This window comes from Pongo pygmaeus, chromosome 11 (genome assembly GCF_028885625.2).
Source record: "Pongo pygmaeus isolate AG05252 chromosome 11, NHGRI_mPonPyg2-v2.0_pri, whole genome shotgun sequence".
Classification (NCBI taxonomy): domain Eukaryota; kingdom Metazoa; phylum Chordata; class Mammalia; order Primates; family Hominidae; genus Pongo; species Pongo pygmaeus.
This window is the reverse complement of record NC_072384.2, coordinates 116,729,119-116,750,495: the sequence shown is the minus strand read 5'-3', so window position 1 is coordinate 116,750,495 and position 21,377 is coordinate 116,729,119. Positions and strand designations below refer to the sequence as shown.

Sequence of the window (21,377 nt, the reverse complement as noted above, 5' to 3'; positions counted from 1 at the left end):
GCAAGGATTCAACCCAGCCAGCCTCGGTCTGCAGGCCCCGCTAACCATGCTGTATCACCCCATGCATATCGGGTGCTCAGGACAATACCTAGCCTCTAGTACATGTTCAAAGGCGTGAGCTACCAAGAGAGGCTGCAACAATAGCAGAAGCACTGGCAAAGCGATATAGCTGCAGATGGTGTGGATGGGGTTTGGAGTGGGTAAGTACCTTGCACAACATCCCTCACCAAGCAAGTGGAAGAACTGGGATTTGAACCCAGCACTTATCAGGTGCATACAGGGTTGGGCACCTGATAAGTGCTCAGTAAGTTTCAGCTATTAGTATTTATTTTTATCTTTGTATACATAAGAGTCTTAAAGTAATGTAGGAGACAAGGTTTGCTGAAGAGTATCTGGTCTGGCGCTTCACAAAATGAGTCTCAGCCAAACTTACTTCAAGAGAAGAAGAGAGGGTCTTCATGGAATCAGAATCTCTGGAGTGAAGCCTGAGCTTCTGAATGCGTAACAAGCCTCCCAGGTGATTCTTACACATGCTAAACTCTGAGAACCAAGAAATCAGGGCTTAGATTGCTTAAGCCCATGGCTGCCAGCCTGAGAGGGTGGCAGAGCTGGAATTGATTCTTAGGCAAGATCTTGCTTTTCTTGCTTTGTAAGAGTCAGTGATACACAGAAGTGTTTCTAAGTGCCTGGGGCCATGATCCGGAACATTAGTGAAGTGTAACTTGTCATCACAGCTCATTTGCACTTGCAACATCTGCTGTTTCCCCTGAATACACTGAATATTAATTACAGTGACTGAAAATTAATTTTTGAAGAATTTCACCATAGCTCCTACAAAGAACACCATGATGGTTTTGCACAGCTGAGGCTGGGATCCCTCTGCTTGTGTATGGAAGGCTGCTCGTAAGAGGCAAGAGTATTTGCCACTTAACTTGCCAGGGGGACTGTGCCTTTGCCTTGGCTTGATTTCTGGGAAAGAAAGAGAACATGGTGACCTGGCATCCCTGAAATTTCAGGGTAGTGGTCTGGACCTTGAAAACAGGCCCAGCCCACCATATGCAAATAGCCCAATTCTGGTCATGCAAGATTTATCTAAATTATGTTTTTCTATTTAGCCAGGGGGAGAACTGAGAGCAGGTCAGTCTTTAATTGTAGCTGTTTGGTAACAATGGTGATGGTAATGATTAGTTATGCAGAAAGACAAACGGACAGTATATTACATGTTTAGGTCGTTAGAAATACAGATATGATTATAAATATACATATTAAACGTGACCTTTTTTTTCCGCCAGCCCCCATATAGCTTGGTTTGTTTATTATGCAGATCATGTTTGACTTCATAGAATTGGATATTATTTAAATTCAATTATTGTGAGGCTAAGTTCTTCTTTCTAGTACCAGTTGAGTAAATTTAGAGGCAGTTAGAGGGAATAGGTACATTTGTCTTATACCAGTAAAATTATAGGGAGAAAAGCACTGTAGGAACAAAATAATTATTGTGAAAATGAAAAACATAGTTTGGAAGGTTTGGCTTGGATCTGTTTGTTTTCCTTGTCTCTTTAAATTGTTTTTTTTTTTTTTTCACATTGAAATGATGAGCAGAAAGGCTGGAAAATATTCCATGGAGACGGAAGCAGATTAAACGTGTGTGTGTGTGTGTGTTTGTGTGAAAGTAAGCTGCTGGTAGGAGAGTAGAACTAGAAATAATTATGTGGTTAATTGGATTTAGTGTAGATAACTACAGCTCATTAAGGCCTTAAATCTTTTTTCCCTAGTAATAGAGTTCTTTCTTTTTTTAATCAAATTATCTTGCAACAATGCCTTATTTCCTCTTGCCAGTGTCAACACACTGTTAGTCTCCTGAAGCCAAGACTTGGCCTTGGTGCCATCAGGAGGGAAGCGAGAAGCCCAGCATGAGCTGGCTGGCAAGGGAGCATGTGAAATGCCATGGACGGGTGGTGCAGCTAAAGGATTGGCTGGGACGGACTCCAGCCAGAAAACAAAGAGCTGCTCACACACTATCAGACACCACATGAGGAGAATTCAGATTGGCTGCTCTGTGAACAGCAATGGATTCTAGGGCCACAGAGGATCTTTGAAGGTCATCTTGCCAATCAGCCTGTCTCCCACAGATAAGGGGGAAACTCACTTAATCATTCTCTTGGGCAGCAGGAGTCAAACTCTTCTCCATTCGTCTCTCTTCCACAATCTTTGTTGGAAAGAAGGTCTTCATGATAGGTCATTTTTTCTTGATCCTGATACCAGGATACGTTGACCTCCCACAGGTCTGTAGAGCGAAGAAATTACTGCCTGGTGTCCTGAAGGAAGAAGACACTGGAATCTTCTGGTTTCTCCTAGCTTATTTCTATTCGCTGGCCCCATTGGTGATCCTCTTTTGTCTCCTCCCCTGCCGAACCCTTTCCACCAACCCAGATCACAGACACAAATGGTTGGTCAATATCACACACAGTTCGGTTGTGCCAATAAAGTTGGTTGTGTGTGTATTATTGACAAGCCTTATTGTTAGCTGGTTCCTCAAATATAGGAGTCCAAGAAGTGTTACAAAACAGTGCTTTCTCTCTCAAGTCTATCATCATAGAGACGATCTAATATGGACACTGGAGAATTCCTACTTTCTCTGTCATCTCTCCTTATTCTTCTCCACAAATCCAGTGAATTTTTCTACTCCTATACCCATTCCTCCCCACACCAATACACATGGGCTCCACCTCCACCCTGGAGGGGAAATTCTGATTTTAAGGCTTTAGATTCTCTGAGTCTTCACAGTGGAACAACTACAAGGCAACTGGACATTTCCTACTAATGTGGACTCCATCTCAGAGCAAATTTTAATGGGTTGCTATGCTTCCAAAAACCTCTGTCCCTTAACTTTGTCTTAACAGGTATCTCCCCCTCACCAAGGGTGGGGTTGTAAATAAAGTGTGAAGGGGAAGCAAAACCCCATGTTGTCCCACCCCCTAACATAAACACACATCAATTAATCCCCAATAAATACTACCTACCAGGAACTGGTTTAGAGGAAAGGGACTCAGGGGAAAGCACAATATGGTTTTTGTCTTGGTGTTAATATGATAACAGGGGAGCCAGCAAGGCCATCTCTTACATCGAGACAAAGAAGGTAAGGGTCTGATGGACAGGCTGCAGTGGGTGGGAGAAGAGACAGAAGGCAGGAGTTACTGCAATGGGCAGAGAGGATATGGGTAAATTTGATGGACAGACGGGTTCCAGAGCCCTCCTTTTCCATTTTCTTGAGCAAGTAACAACCTCTCTATCTTCATCTATAAAGTGAAGGAAATTGTTATTAGCTTCATTTAGCTATTGAGGTAGTAGGTGGTATAATGTCTGTGAAAGTGTTTGTATGTAGAACTGTGAAATATTTATAAGAATAGAATTATTAATAAGAAAATGTTACAGAGAGGAGAAAGAAAGGAAGCCAGAAAATTGATCGACATTTGAAGTGGGTGAGAAGGTAGGCTTAGAGGTGAGGAGGTCTGCTATAAACTCTTACCTATTAGCCAGCATTTACTGAGAGCTTACTGTGTGCCAGGCATGGAGCTAAACAGAGTCTCTTACTACCCTCCTCCCTCAGTTTCACAGATGAGCCATTTTATTTTAATAGAAAGGACACTTCATGCTGCCCATAAGAATACTTTATTTCTCTAGTCTAATCACCCTAGAACTCTCCTGGATGACTATTTTATACCAGTCCTCAGACATCCAGGACCTCCCCAGCCAATCTTCACTCTCAGCCTATACCTTTTCTTCATATTGCACTAAGAAAATAGAAGAAGCCAGAAAGAAAACTTGCCAAGTCCATGGTTAATGCTTGGTTCCCATCAGCAGCATTTGACAAGGTCCATTACTCCCTCTTTTCTTGAAACAGTGTCGTCTTCTTGGCTTTTGGAAAAATGTCCTCTTGCCATCTTATTGAGCTTCCCTTCTCAGTCTCTTCTGCTGGTTCTTCTACATCTCCTGACCTCTAAACATTGGCATCCTCTAGCGATCACCTCTGTACCCCTTCCTTTTCCTACCTATACTCACTGCTTTGGTAGTCTCATTCAGACTCAGCTTTTAACGCCATCTATACACCAAATGACTCTCAAATTTATATCTTGAGACTGGACCTTCCCCTAAACTCCAGACTAACATACCTCTCAGTACTTACGTGACATCGCCTCCTGGATATCTAACAGGCATCTCAAAGTTGACACTTTGAAACTGAGCTCCCAATCTTCCCTCCAAACCTGCAACTCCTTCAGTCTTTCTCATCTCAATTAAAGGCAACTCCCTATCCTTCTCATTGTGCAGGTCAAAATTAGCATCATTCTTGACTTTTCTGCTTCTCTCCTTACCACATCCAGTGCATCAGCAAATCTTAACATCTACATCCTCAAAATGTATCCTGAAACTGACCATTTCTCAGGACTTCCTCTGCTACCATAGTGGTCCAAAACACCATCGTGACTCACCTGGATGAACACAACACCAGCCCTTATTTCCCTCCAGTCTGTTAACAATAGAGCAGCCAGTGATCCTGTCAAACATGATCAGATCATGCCACTCTCCTCTGCTCAAAACACTCATGATTGCCCATCTCACTCACAAATGCCAAGTCCTTAAAATGATTCACAAGCCTGGTCTGATCTGTCCCCTGACTCTTGATCCCTGTTATATCTCTAACTTCATTTTCGGCTCTTCTTCTTCGAAACTACTCTACCCCAGAGACACCAGCCTCTTTGGTTCCCCTAGAACATACCAGGCATGTTTCTGCCTCAGGGCCTTTGTACTTGATGTTCCCTCTGCCTGGAATGCTCAGCCCCCAAATAACTGTATGGCTTGCTCCCGTACTTTCCTTAGCTCTTCACTCAAATACCTCCATTGAGTGAAGCCTTCATACACAGTCACCCTATGTAGGATTTCAACTCACCCCCTCCTTTCTATTCCATTTCCCTTTTCCCTGTTTATTTTTCTCCATAGCACATAACAGCCTCTTAGGTACATATGCTTTACTTTTTAATCATATTTATTGTCTGTCTTGACTAGAGAATTTTAGTCAGTTCCATTCACTGCAGTATCCTTATCACCTAAAACAAAACCTGGAACATAGTAGATAAATATTTAATGAATAAATGATAATTGAGCAAGGCCCAGAGATGTTAAGCAACTTGCCTAGGGTCACACAGATTGTAACAGCTTGGATATACCCAAGTCTTCCTGAGATTAGAGCCCAAGCTTTTCACCACCATATTAGTCTTATTAAAGGAATATGTCCCTAAACTGCACCCCAAGGCTGGTGTTCCTATTGTCTCCTCGTTCTGTTCTCTCCGATTTCCAAACTACAGCATGGTACAGGACTGCCTTTGCTATACTAGACTGTATTTATTTCTTTCTACTCAGTGGCAGGGATGCCTGACACCTGTGTGGGCAGAAAAGGAAGTCTTTGGTTTACCTGTCACTACCATGGCAACCAGGTAACCTAGGGACTCCAGAAGCGAGACCTTCAGACTGAAAGAGGTGAAAAACGAAACAAGCTCAAAATAAACAGAAAGAAATCTATAAATGGAGAAACAACTGGAGACCGGCATCTGCAGCTTGCTGTGTTGTTGGCAGTGTTGGGAGGGAAACAATTTCTCCTCAACCATCACAAGTTTCTAGTTGGGACAGACCCTTGTAACAAAAGACAGATAAACAAGAGAAAAACGAGCAAGTTTATTAGGGTATGCAGTGTGTATCATGTGGGAGAAACTTCAATGAAAGGTAATTCACTGGCTTAGAACTCTGGCTAATATAGCATCTTCGACATAAACAATATATTTTTAGAGAAGTGGCAAGACAAAGGAAAAGGACTTTGAGTCTCTATGGGCAGCAACTCGGTCGGGGGGGAAAGAAAACAAAGGGCAGAAGAACTTCAGTGAGTAAAGCTTGTTAATATAAATTCCTCTATTGCAGTAAGCCTTGCAGTGAGCTGAGATCGTGCCACTGCACTCCAGCCTGGGTGACAGAGCGAGACTCCGTCTCCAAAAAAAAAAAAAAAAAAAAAAAGTATATATATATATATATATATATAAAAGTTTATATATATATAAATTTTTATATATATTTATATATAGATATATATAAATTCCTCTGGTGTCATCTGGAGGCTGATGAGGGTCTAAAGCTGTCTTCAGTGTTTACCTTTGTTCTCCTGATGGAGAGGCGGAGGCAGGATAACTTTTGTCTTTGTAAATCTATGTCCTGCTTTTATGCAAATAGAGAAAAAGCAGAGAGCTCTCCTAAATCTGCTGCTTCTTAATTGTCTTAGCTCAACACCCCTTCGTATTTTGGGGAGGCATATTATGGTCTCCCACTGCGGTGAGCGGAATACATCTGTTCTCCCTCCCACCAGCTCCATCACAACCAAGGCTAAAAGGGTCACCTCCTGACTCCTGCCTCCAGCACGACCCCACTTAACTCATACAAGAGGCCTGCACTCGTCTTCTGTTTGGCATCCCCTGAAAAGAAGGTTCCCCAGATGCTCCCAGTGTCTAACACAAGGAACAATCTTGGGCTAGAAGTCAGGGTCCCTTATCCATCCCAGAAGGGCAGAGTCTCTTAGAAAATTCTTTAATCTTTACTGCTCTTGGTGACTCAATTGACTCTTTTCTTTAGGCAGTCGTTCCGTTCCTTATCTGTTTCACCTGTCTTAGAGTGACAGCAGGAAATAGAGTTGTAGAAGAAAAAACTATGAAATTAAAGTTCTTACAGAAATGTGAGTTAGAATTGTAATAGTTTAACAGGAGGACTTACTTGTGCCATGCACTGTGTCAACCTCTTGCATGCATGATCTCATTTAATCCTTACAGGCCAGGCACAATGGCTCACGCCTGTAATCCCTACACTTTGGGAGGCTGAGGCAGGAGGATCATTTGAGCCTAGGAGTTTGAGATCAGCCTGGGCTACATGGTGAAATCTCATCTCTACAAAAAATACAATACATGTTGCTGGGCATGGTGGCATGTGCCTGTAGTCCCAGCTACTCAAGAGGCTGAGGTGGAAGGATCACTTGAGCCTGGGGAGCTCAAGGCTGCAGTGAGCCATGATCATGCCACTCTGCACCCCAGCCTGTGCAACAGAGTGAAATCGTGTCTCAAAGGAAAAAAAATCCTTACAATTACCCTTGAGGAGGTAAGAGTTACTTGCAACGGAAAGATGAAGAAATGGAGCCTCAGAGAGGTTAAGAGACTTGGCTAAATTTGCACAGCTGGTGAACAGACACTCAAAAACGAAGAGACTGTTTCCCAAAACCGTGTTCTTTTTTTTTTTAATTTTATTATTATTATACTTTAAGTTTTAGGGTACCTGTGCACAACGTGCAGGTTTGTTACATATGTATACATGTGCCATGTTGGTGTGCTGCACCCATTAACTCTAATGCTATCCCTCCCCGCTCCCCCCACCCCACAACAGTCCCCGGTGTGTGATGTTCCCCTTCCTGTGTCCATGTGTTTTCATTGGGAATTGAACAATGAAACCATGTTCTTAACCACTCCCCCACAGTGTGTCCCTTGGGGGCCAGATGATTAGAGAAGATCCCATTTTTCTTGTTTTAGTCATTCCCAGGGCAGTCTCTGGCCCCAGCACTCTGAGCAGATCATTGAGGAAGTGTCTGGTGCCCTTTGCATTTAATGAGTCCCTTTGATCTGTGGAGTTTGCTGAGCTCTGCAAACAAGATCACAGTAATCCTCCCAGCCCAAATGCTGGAGCCTCAGTAGCTGGGCCAGAGGGGCTTTTCCTTTCCCATACCCTGGGGCCTGTTCAATTAGTAAGCACACCTTAATTGTACATTGCTGATGTGCTCAGTTCTAGGGGGTATGTAGGAGCAGCTCTAATCCCAGAGCATTTGAAAATGGTGAAGTGCCAAACTGTGGGTGATGATGGGAGACTTGGCTGAGGGTCTGAGCTGGGCCAGGAATTGGGGTGGGACCTGGAGAAGGGGAGACTTACAGGCACAGGTGCAGGTGGGGCAGCAGGATCCAGAGGATGGAAGGCGGATGAGCAGAGCGGGTGGTGAAGCTCAGAGTCTGACACCCATGTGACCTTGAGTGAGTCATTTAACCTTTCTCCTCAATCAGGGATGTCTCTTATATTGAGAGAATTTTACTAGGGTAGAGGGGGCGAGAATTCATCTCAGTGTCCACGTAGCTTTTAACAGAGCTTACTGCAAAGAGCGTCTTCCTAAGTTTAGCTTGAATCCATCTGGCTCATTTCCACTTCTGTTGTTCTTAGAGACATACAGGTCTGACCAGTAGTTGGCAAAGAGTCCCTGTTAAAGCTTTTTAGAAGCCCTAAACACTAAAAAAGATGATGGGCTTTCCCCGAAATGTATATAGAAATACACTAAATCATAACCTACAAAATTTGCCTGAATGCCAGAGTTAAAATAGCTTGTTTCTCTGGATTCCACCCAACCCCCACAGCAAATACCCAATCATCACTTCCTTTTTTCCTTTACCAAAGTTAAACTTTTCTAACAGTTTGTTGTCCTTGCTTTATTTTCTTCTTCTTCTTTTTTTTTTTTTTTAGATGGAGTTGCACTCTGTCTCCCAGGCTGGCACTGCAACCTCTGCCTCTGCCTCCTGGGTTCAAGCAATTCTCCTGCCTCAGCCTCCCGAGTAGCTGGCATTTTAGGAGCATGCCACCATGGCCAGCTAATTTTTGAATTTTTTATAGAGACGGGGTTTCGCCATGTTGGCCAGGCTGGTCTTGAACCCCTGACCTCAAGTGATCCACCTGCCTCGGCCTCCCAAAGTGTGGCATTACAGGCGTGAGCCACCGCACCTGGACCATCCTTGCTTTCTAATATTTGTAATCCCAGAAGCAAGTCCCTATGCTGCCTTTTGGGGTTTTCTTCTCCCTAAAGGAAAATGAATGATTCGCTGGAGGGGAAGCAGCATAGTCCTGGCCTCTTGTCCCTTAGCCAGGCACTGGGATTAGGCCAGGTCACGCTCCTCCTTTCTCCACCCAGATTAGCATGCTGAGGCTCGCGGGGCTCCCATGAGCCCCGATGGTCCCACAACCAGAGCCCAGGTCTTGTTATCAGCTGTGCCCCAGGCAGCAGCTCTTTCTGCCTTGTCTCTTGGCTGCTGCTTGGGAAGCAAGGCGTGGAGACTTCACTGTCGCTCAGCACCGTTGCCAGGGACCAGAAGTAATGTCTCTTACCTGATGGGCAATTTGACATGGCTGCTTAACAACCCGATTAATCAAACCCAGCTCATCCTGTTAGAATTAATGAGCCTAGGAAATGCTGCCACGAATAATGAGGAATTCCGCCCCTCCCCCAGCATGTCTCTCCACTCACCCCATCCTGTTTCCTTTTCAGAGCCATATAGCAGCTCCTCAGTACAAGGGCCCTTAGGCCTTGATGGGTGTGCCGAATGCCCAGCAACGTGGGCATCTCCAGCCTCTTCTCCTCTCCAGGAGGTGGCTGCTTACGTGTAGTCAAAGGCGGGCCATGTCCTAGAGAAGCAAAACTTCTCGTTCATAAAACAGATATGCATGCATTCAGCTCTCAAAGTTGGATTGAGTATCAAACTTTACCAGGCCCTTTACTAGATGTTAGGGCTGTAAAGATGGATAAGATATTGTCCCTGTGAGGGGCAAATGGGGGCGTGCTATAACAGAGGGTATGGGAAGGACCTAGAGCCACAGCAAAGAGGGCCTGTTGATATTGGAGGAGCAGAGTGGGGAACCAAGGAGGGTTTCATGGGGATGAGCACCTGAGCATTTCTGCCAAGTTCATTCATTGCATAAATACAGAGTGCCAGGCACTGAGCAAGATGTTTATTCCCAGAGTTAACAAAATGGATGTGGTTCCCATTTTCACGGAGTGGGCATTCTCATTCCTGTTCCTCAAGGCAGTGCAGGCAACCTGAGAAGACACTTGATTTATTTTTTCATGTACTTATTCAAACATGAAAACTTATTTAGGGCTTGGCACTGGAGGAAAGGGGTACAAAGATGAATACCTCATCCTGCCTTCTGGGGCTCCTCTGGTGGGTAGACAGGGATATGCATAGATCCTCATAATGATGTGCCAAGTGTGCTAACAGGGATGTGCCCAAGTCACTCAGCATAAGGCATTCAGAGCTCAAAGCACTGTGCTCAACCTGGAGAAGTCAGGGACCACTCCCAGTAGGAGGCGGCATTCGAATCATCTTGAAGACAGTAACAGCTGGCAGGTAGACCAGGTATAAAAGGACATTCCAAACCTCAGCCAGGCCACAGTGAGATCCTTGAGCGACAGGAGTTGAAATGGAAAAGAAATACGATTCCAGGAATCTTAGAAGGAAGAGCTGATTCTACAGTCTGCAGCCAAGTGCATGATTACAGAGGCAGATGAAAATCTGTAATTTCAAGACCAGCCTGGGCAACAGGATGAGACCCCATCTCTACAAAAAAATAAAAAATTAGCCGGGCATGGTGGTGCATGCCTGTAGTTTCAGCTACTTGGGAGGCTGAGGCCAGAGGATCACTTGAGCTCAGAAGATCAAGGTTGCAGTTAGCCGCGATCGTGCCACTGCACTCCAGCCTGGGCAGCAGAGTGAGATCCTGTTCCAAAAACAACAAACAAACAAACAAAAAACACAGGTTTCAGCCACGGCCATCTGACATATGGTCATGGGAATTCTGGAGAGTGTGCCCAATGCTGCCGTCCACTCAAAGGAAGTTTCAAATCCTGACACCATCTTGCTCAGTTGAGTCCTCTGCCTCTCTGATTCCAACTCCTCCAAACTGGGCTTCCCAGCTACCCCCAGCCAGGACCAAGGGTGGCTGGAGGGACCCAAGCCTTCAGTGAGGGCATTTGTCCAACCTCCTAGATCCTCACATCTACACTGGCTAGAGCTGATGGTGGCTTTCCCTTTAGCTTGGGTCTGAGCCTTCCAATTCAGTCTCCACTAGCTAGCTTTTGTTATCTGTGTTGCCTGTCTGTCCTTGAGGGCATTTGAGTTTGCAACCCTTGGCTGAGCCTTTACAGAGACACTTCTGCAGCCTGACACCCCACTGTGAACAGCAGAGGCTTCCGCAGAAACCAGCCCACTCATCTTTGTAGAACCCTAGTAATTAATAGTACTGTGCTGTATCAAGTAGGAGCAGGGGCTCAGAGCCGTTAGTTGTGCTGACCAACATGGCTTGGCTCTCATGGTGGGAGTGTGGGAGCCCAGGCCTCCTCCGTGGAGTCTGGTGCCCCCAAACAAAGCCTGTGGCCTACTTGGGTGGCCCAAACCAGGCTGCAGCTGCCACCCTCCCGCCCATCACTCACCCACCAGCCACTGTAGGTCTCAGCCTCATCACCCTGTGCTCTCTCCCTGCAGGGGGAGCTGCTGAGCCCGTGCCGCTGTGATGGCTCGGTCAAGTGCACACATCAGCCTTGCCTCATCAAGTGGATCAGCGAGCGGGGCTGCTGGAGCTGTGAGCTGTGCTACTACAAGTACCACGTCATCGCCATAAGCACAAAAAATCCTCTGCAGGTACAACCCAGGACTGCCTGGTGGGGTTGCTGGGCCTGGGGCTTCCACACCACCTGCTTCAGCAGGAGGTTTACTTCACCTTAGATTCAGGGCAGTTTGAGGAAAAGGAAGGAGATGGGCTGGATGGGCAAGCGCGGTGGGCGGCGCGGGGCAGGAGGAGATGAAAGGACATTTGTGTTTTCTCTTAAGCTTCAGCAAGAAGAAGAGGAAGAGATGGGGCAAAGAGAGGGAAATAGACACAGAAGGAAAGAAGTGTGGAGAATCAGAGGGAAAAGGGAGAATAAGTAAGTGAAAGGATGAATAAATTAATGCAGAAAGGAGAAGAAGAAAGAAGGAAAGGAAAGGAAGAAATGAAGGAGGGAGGGAAGAAGAAGAAAAAAAGAGAAAGGCCAGAGGGCAGAAGAGAACAGGAAACAAAAAGACAGAAGGTGGGAGGGGTGAGGAGAAGGACTGAGATCAAGCTATGGGCTGGTAAAGAAGAAATAAGAAGAATAGACGCAATGGCACTTCTCACACATCAATGTGCATGTAATTGATCTGCAGTCTTCTCAAAATGCAGGCTATTCAGTAGGTATGGAGCAGGGATGTTGTATTCGGTAGGTTTGGAGCATTTGTTGATGCTTCTGGTTCAGAGACCACACTTCCAACGGCAACGGACAGAGGGAAAAACAGAGAAGAAACAGGAGAGGGAGGCAGAGAAAAATGGGAATAAGAGCAATAAGAAATAGAAGAAGGCGAGAGAATATTAAAAAGCTACTGTGGAAAGGCAGGCAGGGCCAGAGTGGAATGAGGGCCTGCCACACAGATTCAGACAGAACTTAGGGATCCTCTGCCTGCCCCCACCACTCTATCCCTGCCCTGACACATCCATTGTCCCCAGGGGAGCTGGCAGGCCTGTGCCGCCCTCACAAATGCCCCAAATCAAGCAGCTCTCCTTTGAGGAGCACACACATACAAAGAGCATTTTGCTTCTGAAAATACCTCCACATATGCATGATCAGCCAGCCAGTTAAGCTGCCACATAATCAATTAGTGAGCACGAGAGTGAGGATGGGGACTTCAGCTCCTGGCACAGTCTCACTCCTCCTCTCTGGGGTGGTGGTGGAGGGGGGAGTCCTGAAAGCCCAGGAGGGGTAATGGGGGTTGGGAGGGATGGTGGCGGTGGGGTCTTTGCATGGAGGAGCAGCTGGAAGCACCCACAGCTATGATGTCCAGGGTGTTTTATTTTACACCCCATGGAGTTTTACATGGGGCAATCCCAGGAATGAGTGTGTGTGTGTGTGTTGCACACACACAAGTGTGCTGGGGTTGCAGGGCATTTCTGGAAGGTGGCACTAAAAGCCCCAGGCACCTTAGCCCTCTTAGTAGTATACCAAGGGGTCATAAAGAGGTGCCTTTCCCTGCTGCTGGTTCCATCTTCAATTCATTTCAAAATCTCAAAGTGTCTTAAAATAGCAGTGTCGCGAGACAGCTGACTCCATGTCCTCTGGGTTCCAGCAGGGGTCTGAATGCATTAACCCTCCCCTTCCTTTTCAGCCAGCTCAAGCCTCAAGAAAGGATCAGATTCCAAACTCATGAGCCCACCCCAAAGCACATTTCCTTGGCTCCACCCTTGGCTCATAAAGTGAAAATGCATTTAGGGATAACTTTTTCCTGGGGGTAAAAAAATGAAAAGGTTATTCTAATCTCCCAAGTCAGGTAAGCAAGTGGCAGTGTTAGCAATATGGATCTATAAGGATCCATATGGATCTATTCCTGAGTCCCTACCCTGTCTTCCACTGTGAGTTTCTTGACACTCACTGCTGGGGGCTCCCTCTGATTCTGTTGCTCCTGGAAATGCAATGGTGTGTGCTCAGTAAATGCCATCTCACTTCTGGATAGCACTGGAAGAAGGAAGTAGTTTGGATTAGAAGCAATTTTGTGTGGTTGTGGTCCAAATTGTCCCAATTGTATGTCCTGCGCTCCTCAGGCCCAGCAACATGTGAGCTGCCTGCTCAGTACAGTGGGCAACTTCTGGGCTACTATGCCCCAGCCCAGCTGGATCATTTGCAGTGTAGGATGGAGCTGGCAGGCCCCACCACAAGTGGGCGGAGCAATGGATGGGAATCCCAGGCCTGCCTCTGCTATCAGAGAGGGGAAGCTCCTTCCAGGTCTCCTGGTTCTCTTACCTCTTGGTTCATGCCCCAGCCAGAGTCATGAGAAGTAGGCCAGGCATGGTGGCTCACACTTGTGATCCCAGCACTGATGGGAGGCTGAGGCTGGAAGATCACTTGAGGCCAGGAGTTCAACACCAGCCTGGGCAACATAATGAGACCCTGTCTCTACAAAAGAAATTAACTGGGAGTAGTAGTCCATGACTGTAGTCCCAGCTACTCGGGAGGCTGAGGTGGGAGGATTATTTGAGCACAAGAGGTCTAGGTTGTAGTGAGCTATGATTATGCCACTGCACCACTCCAGCCTGGGTGGCAGAACGAGATCCTGTCTCAAAAAAAAAAAAAAAAAAAAAAAGATTGTGAGAAATAATACACTGCTTCCTGTGTCCCGTGGGGCATCATCTCAGCAACCCTCCAGAAGCAATATTTCCAGCCAGAAGAACCACTGAGGAAGGAGGCACAGCATGACCCTGAGAGTCTAAAGGCTTCATGGCCGCTTCCTACCCTCTCTTTGTTATATGTGAATTGCAATTATTAATGAACATTTAGTTAGTGCTTATTAGGGGCCAGTCAGTGTTCTAAATATTCACATATATTGTATAATTTAGTCCTGGAAACAGCCCAGTGAAGTGGGCACTATTATTTTTCCTAACCTACAGATGAGACAATGGAGGCACAGAAGGGTTTAGCAACGTGCCCAGGATGACACAGCTACCGAGTGGTGGAGTGGATGTGGGGGTCTGACTCCTGGGTCCAGGTCTTAACTTCTGCACAGGCACATTTGGGAATATCCCCGCCTTGACATGCTGATCTGTATTTTTGCTGAAACATCATTAAGAACGCCCTTCAAAGCACTGGTTTAAGAGTGATTTCGTTTAACATAACACTCTAGGAAGCAGGAAAGACCAATTATTTCTATTTTACAGAAAGGAAAGTTGAGGGTCCTCATGATTGCTTGACTCCTCCTAGGTCACACTCAGTGCGTAGGAGCGGAGCCCAATCAGGATCGGGTCATCTGATCCCTCAGTCGGTGCCCCTTCCTGTTCTAAGACACACAACATCCAGTTTCTGTGCTCTTCCCCTTGTCTCTCCATTCATTGGTGCTGCAGGTTGGGAGTTCAGGGTATGGAGAAACCTCATGATACTGAGATCAGAGTGGGGATCTGGTGACAGCCTAGTACCCCGGGTGCCCATCTCCCCCTCTCAGCCCTCCTGTGATTTTTTCAGAGCTTGCTCACTCTCTGCTTTCTCCCTCATCTCTGTGGAGCCTCATATGGGACAGACAGGAGGAGAGTGCCTTGTCCATAGCACCCCACCCTGCTCCTTCGTCACGCTTCACACTGAGTCAGGAGCCCCATTTAGTTCCACAGCTGGCTTCAGAGCTGGTAGAAGGGGCTTTAGGGATGAAGAGAAGCTTTCTGTGCCTCTATATTTGGCATTTTTGAAGTCTAGAGGAGCAGGAGAAAGTGAGGATGATGGATGCCTCAATGGTAGAAACAAAAACTCAGCCAGAAGCCCTCTTTCCAGGCAGCAGGGCAGGCCCTGGAAAAAGCATTTGTTGTGCATGAAAGAAATCTGTATGACGAAGTCATCTTCTGGAAAATCCTTTCATTATGTGTAACCCTAGGCGAGGGGAAACAGCGGAAAATGTAAAGGCTCAATTACCTGTAATGGAGGCTATCTGTTTAATTAAACGTAGAGGCTGATGTCCTACGTCTGCACCAGCAAGTGAAATGTTTCCTAACAGTTAAAATTCCCTGGAGGCCACTGGTCAGGCCAATCCCAGCTGCAGCCAGAACGAATCAAATGCTTCCATCTGGGTCTCCCTGTTGGCAGAGGGAAAGTAGTCTGCCTTTCCTCAGAGTTCAGAGTGAAATGCTTTCTGGGGGTGTTCTTTGCAGAGTGTTATGCAAATCTGTCCAGTCGAAAGATGTCCTTCCCCCTACCTTCCCAAATTTGATCCTGTCAGTCCTCTGCTTAAAACCATTCATATCATCACATCTACACTTAGGACAAAGCAGAAAGTCTCTGCATATTCTACAAGGTTCTGTGTGATCTCTCATTCTTCCTTTTCCAGTTGTCTCACCCCACAAGCTCTTTTGCTGCCTCCACTCCACCCACTCTTATCTTCTCCCAGGCTTTTATCCTTCCCATGCTTTCTTCTGGCACAGGCCTTTCCACATGCTCTTCTCTCTGCCAGGAGCAGTCTTCCCTCCTTTCTTTGCCTAGTAACCGCTTAGTCAGCTCAAGCATTGCTTCCTCTGGGAAGTCGAATCCCCCTATCACCGGCTGTCACTGTGCCATGTTCCTCCCTGACTTACCCTTGATGAATTTCATGTTCAAATAATTATATTGCTAAGTTCCCTAGACCATAAGCTCCACAGGGGCAGGCACCTTGTCTGTTCTCGCCTAGGGCTTCATTGCCAACACCCAGCATGGTAGCCAGCACATAGAAAATACTCGATATATATTCCTTGAGTAAGTGCATGAATAAACCCCAAGTTAAAAATCTAACTCCTGGCTCCTTCAGACCTGTACTGCCTGGACCAGCCATAGAATCATAGAATTTCAGAGTCGAAACTCACCCACACCCTAGCCTTTAACCCGTCTGTCAATACTGCTATAAGCACAGGGCTTTTTCTGTTAAAAAATGAAATAATAGTGTTGGTATACATTCAGTAAATTATAAGCTGTTTTTCTTCTCTCTCCCCACATCTCATTCTCTCATCTACTGAACTGGTAATCTCTAGCATATAAATTAAGAGGCATGCAAGATGATGTTGTGGAAAGCAAGAAAAAAAAAAATCAAAAACAAAAAAGCCTGTGCACTCTCAGCACCTATTAGTGAGAAAATAGACTGTGTTTCTCTGGAAAGAATCATCTGGTGGCAGGCCGGGCACGGTGGCTCACACCTGTAATCCCAGCACTTTGGGAGGCCAAGGTAGGCGGATCACGAGATCAGGAGATCGAGACCATCCTGGCTAACACAGTGAAACCCTGTCTCTACTAAAAAATACAAAAAAATTAGCCGCGCATGGTGGCAGGTGCCTGTAGTCCCAGCTACTCGGGAGGCTGAGGCGGGAGAATGGTGTGAATCCGGGAGGTGGAGCTTGCAATGAGCCGAGATCGTGCCACTGCACTCCAGCCTGGGCGACAGAGCAAAGACTCCATCTCAAAATAAATAAATAAATAAATAAATAAATAAATAAATAAAAGAATCATCTGGGGGCCTAGAACACCACCTTCACTAGCTCTGCATTTTCATTGTTCCCTCCATTTCTCTGTGTATATCATAATCAAGTCTAAGGGTCTTCCTTTCCAGCCATGCCCACCTAGAGCCCCCTCCTTACAATGAACTGTCATCATTTGGTGTGACAGAGATTTCCTCTGCATCAAAAGTTCAATGTGAAATTCAGAAACCTGCAAAATGCGCATTGTACCACAGGTTGGAAAGCCCTGGATTAAATCCTAAATCAGAGGTGAGCTGTTGGAGCAGCAGACAGAAGAGGGGTGGGAATGGGATAAGGGCATCCAAGCAACTGCTAACTGGCCTTTCTCTCCCCTGCAGTGGCAGGCCATCTCTCTGACGGTCATTGAGAAGGTTCAGGTTGCAGCCGCCATCCTGGGCTCCCTCTTCCTCATCGCCAGTATTTCTTGGCTCATCTGGTCAACTTTCAGTCCCTCGGCAAGATGGCAGCGCCAAGACCTTCTCTTCCAGATCTGCTACGGGATGTATGGCTTCATGGACGTGGTGTGCATAGGTGGGTCTGAGGGTTTGTGTCCATGGGAAGTAGGGAACCATGTGCTCGTGGGATGGACAGATCCCTCAGGATTCCCCACTGTGGGAGGCTGAAGCAGATATGGCCCCAGGCTTGAGACCTGGGAGCTCAGGAGAGGCCAGAGGCTTGGATTCAAGGGGTGGATGGAAAGGGGGAGGAGGCAGGGAAAAGAAGGAAGATCTAGATCTTTCCCAAACAAACCTGTCTTGCACAGTTGAAGATAAAGATGAGGCCTGCCTCTAGGAGGATTTGAGAAAAATTGTTAATCTATGTACCTCAAGCAGGATGTGCATGGCCTCCTCTCCACTGTGCACCCTACACTGCCAAGCATGACAAGGGATGCCTGCCCATTTCATTCCATTCTCTTCACAGCAAACCGCCTAGAGACAGCCATGGTTGAATCTGCCCCCACTCCTTGCCTTATTCCAGCTTTCTCTAAGCCTGTTTCAATGCCCTGGGTTTCTCTAGTCCAGTGGTTTTCCAGCTTTGTGCAGTACTGGGGCCTCACACACAGCTCCAGGCTCCCCCATCCCACCAGGGAATGGAAAAGGAATGCTGCACAGAGAGGCTTCAAATCCTCACTCCTGTTTCATCATGGCTTCCGTTCTTTTATCTATTTACATGTGTTTCTGTTCCAGATAAGGTTTTGTTTAAAAGGTTTCAGTGTTTTAGAAAAAAAAAAATTGGAATCCACTGCTTTAGATCCTGCTCCTTCCCTGACCCCACCCCCAAGTTTATGTTCTTCCTTTCTTCCACCATATAGTTTGGGTGGTTGAGGGCTGGGTCTTTCCCCTCCCTCCCCCAACAGATGACTGTGGCTGTTGACTCTGAAGATGTGGTCCAAGCAGCTAAGGAGGTGGGGAAGCGCTGGTCAGACATCCCACCCTAGAACTCTCAGGTTATCCCCTAAGTCACAGTCCTGGGAGCATTAGAGTTCCACAGTTATCCTCTCTGGGTGTTATTAGTATGTATATTGTATTAAATATGCTACACTTCTCTGTTTGGCAGAAAAATATCTATTAGCTAGAATTTGGCTGGGATGATGTTTGTGTGAATTTCTTTGGAGTTCTTTAATATTAGGGATCAGAAAAGCCTGGAGACTTACATACTGGTTGCAGCAGCCAGAGACCAGGGATGCTGGAACTTGTAAACTTCTCTAAGCCATCTTGCTGTCTCTCCACCTTAGCTAAACCAATATATCAACTCCAAGTTCAAGAGTCTTTTAATTATAGCACCTAGGCAGTGAGAGAAGCAGACAGCCCAGGTTTGGAGGACTATGAACGGGGAACAATTTGACATTGATGCATTCTAATTTCTTTCCGCCTCCCACCAAACTCCCCTCCTACTCCTGCTGAGCCCTGGATTATTGATGCCAAAAGCCAGGTGTGTCTCCATATGGAGGTTTATAGCAGCTCTGGCATGGAAGGGGGAAACAGTGGAGGGGCCCCTCTAGCTGCCCTTCATTCTCCTTCAGGCAGGCTTTAGATCAGTCTCTGATGTGTCCTATAAGACATGCTTTCCTGTCACATGATGTATTAGTCAGCTAGTCAGCATTGGCTACAGTAACAAACAATTCCACAAATCGCAGTGCCTTACAACAAACATTTATTTCCCATTCAGGGGTTTGGGAGATGGCTTTGGTTCTGCTGAGGTTGGCTGGACTTAACTTCTGGTTGTGCATTGGGTTCAGGCCTGCTCTGAGTGTCTCCTCATGCTGGGACCCAGGCTAAAGGAGCAGGGACTACTGGGTGTGCTATTTTCCTAGATGAATGCAGGAGCACAAGGGGGCTTGGTGGAAACTTGCAATGCATCTCAAAACGCCTGCTCAGAACTAGTGCACTGTCCCTTCTGCCCACAGCCTATTGGCTAACACAAGTAATCAGTAAGCCCAACATCAATAGGGTAACAGGGTAAGGAAATAAGTTCCTTCCCTGGAGGGAGCACAGACAAAAGAGAGAAGCATAAATGCCCACTACCACCAGTGGCTCTACAGATTTGAAGACCGAATTGAATATAGAAGAGACCATGTCATCGACCAGTCTGGCTTGCTTGCTTTGCAGCTGAGAGAACTGAGGCTCAGAGAGAGGAAATAATCTGCTCAAGGTTCTTATCTGGGATTAAAAGCGAGGTCTCCTGACTCACAACCCAGTGCTCATTCCATTAGCTGTCTTGCACCAGAGAGCAGGAGTCCCATGGTGTGACCTATGGAAAACCTACAGATGCCACCTGTGACTTTGAGTGCACCTGGGCCCACTCACAAGGGGGCTGTCACACACAGATCTGTTCCCCATGGCTCTGAGCCTCCCAGCGCTCCCGCTCAGCCTGGCCTGGTGCTCTGGTCTCTCCTTCTCATGGTGTTTCTCTCTGAGTAGGGCTCTGTGCCATCTCTCCTCCTCCTCCTGTTTCTTGGCTTTTTTCTAGCTGCCTGCCTTTTCCCTGGCACACTTCTATCTCTCTAATTCTTTTTCTTATACACATGTGGCACTCAATCCTTCAATTTATTGGGAGAAGCAGAGTGGGCTGAATATTGACAGTTTTCATTGTTTTCCTTTCTTCGGAAAACATAATAGCCCAAGATGCAAAAGCACACCATAATTTCTCCATTCTATGCTGACAAGCCAGTGACTGCTTGGAGACAGCTATGGGGTGGGAGAGGGAATGCAGAGGGACCCTAATTGCTTTCAGTGTCGTCCAAAAGTGGAGATCTATTGACATTTAGACCATCTCACCTTTAAGGAGTTCAGACAGCTCTATCATTGTATTGATTATAATAAGAACCTATACCATTTCAGAGCATGACTGCAGGGGCAAGGATTCGTCTTCCCATTTTTCAGATTGTGAAATTCTGAGACAGAAGCATTTGTCTTAGGCTGACTCCCACAGCAGAGTAGAACTCTCAGTTCAGTGTTTTCATAGGAGAGGTTGTCCACAGGGGAAAATGCTAGGAGAAGAAATAAAAAGGAGTAATATGTGATCTTGCAAGAGAGTGGGAGGTGCAAGGCAATTGTGGGAATCCACAAACAGATTCTTGGGGTTGCAATGATGGGGATTTTAATGATGGTAAAATGATGATAACCAGTAGTGATAATGGTGGTTTGAGGGTAAAATTCAACTTCTCCTTCTGTGCAGTATTTTGTCCAGTAGAGGGAAAACGCATCACACTGCACAATTTGGTGCAAAAATATCTGCTTTTTAAGGGCTCTCTGGAGGGAGAATCGGGTAGAGCCTGCAATGCCTGCCAGGGATATCTTTATTTTTAGGCTCAACTAGACATTCTGACTCATGGGGACTTCCAGAGAGCACACTTGGCATTAGATTCACTCAGGGCAATGTAGGACAGGAACCACAGCCTCTGGGATGGCAAGTCGGGCTTACCTCTGCAGGGAGTCCTGACCGCACTCTACATCCTAGTCCCCGGTTATTCTCTTGGCTCCCAAACAGTAGCTCAGGAGCAAGAAGATGAGACCCACAACCATGGGTATAGGGTCCACCTGAGCATCATTTCCAGGGTTCCCGCAGAAGTCATACTCAGTTCAGGTCACTGTGCTCGGGGAAGTCCAAAGCCACAGGCTCCCAGCAGGCATTCCCAGTAAAGCACCCATCAACCAGGGGTTGCCCCCAACTCAAGTGATGCTGTAACACAACCGACACTCCAACTTCACCAAATTTCCAGAATGCCAACCCAGGGTGCAGTTTGCTTTGAGAGAAGGAGAAAATGTCCCCATCGCCCCTCTCCCACCACCTCCTGCCTCCACCCATGAACCTGGACCTCTGGCCACCCAAACCTGATTTACTGAACCAATGAGAGACAGAGAAGCTAGAACAGGGAACAGAGACCTGGCTGGGACTGTCAGAAGGAGGCACAGCGTGGTCTTCTTGCTGCACGAAGGCGGAAACAAAGGCAGGAGCCACGG

At 46.6% G+C, this 21,377-nt stretch overlaps 1 protein-coding gene across 1 annotated transcript in view; it reads left to right on the top strand.

The window, feature by feature from the left end:
* The window catches only part of MARCHF4 (membrane associated ring-CH-type finger 4), a 110,465-nt gene that overhangs the window by 73,404 nt on the left and 15,684 nt on the right, over nucleotides 1-21,377 (top strand). The window contains exons 2-3 of the mRNA XM_054478949.2: nucleotides 11,376-11,531; nucleotides 17,253-17,445. Of these exons, the coding sequence (XP_054334924.1) occupies nucleotides 11,376-11,531; nucleotides 17,253-17,445 (349 nt within the window). The remainder of the gene's footprint in view (nucleotides 1-11,375; nucleotides 11,532-17,252; nucleotides 17,446-21,377) is intronic.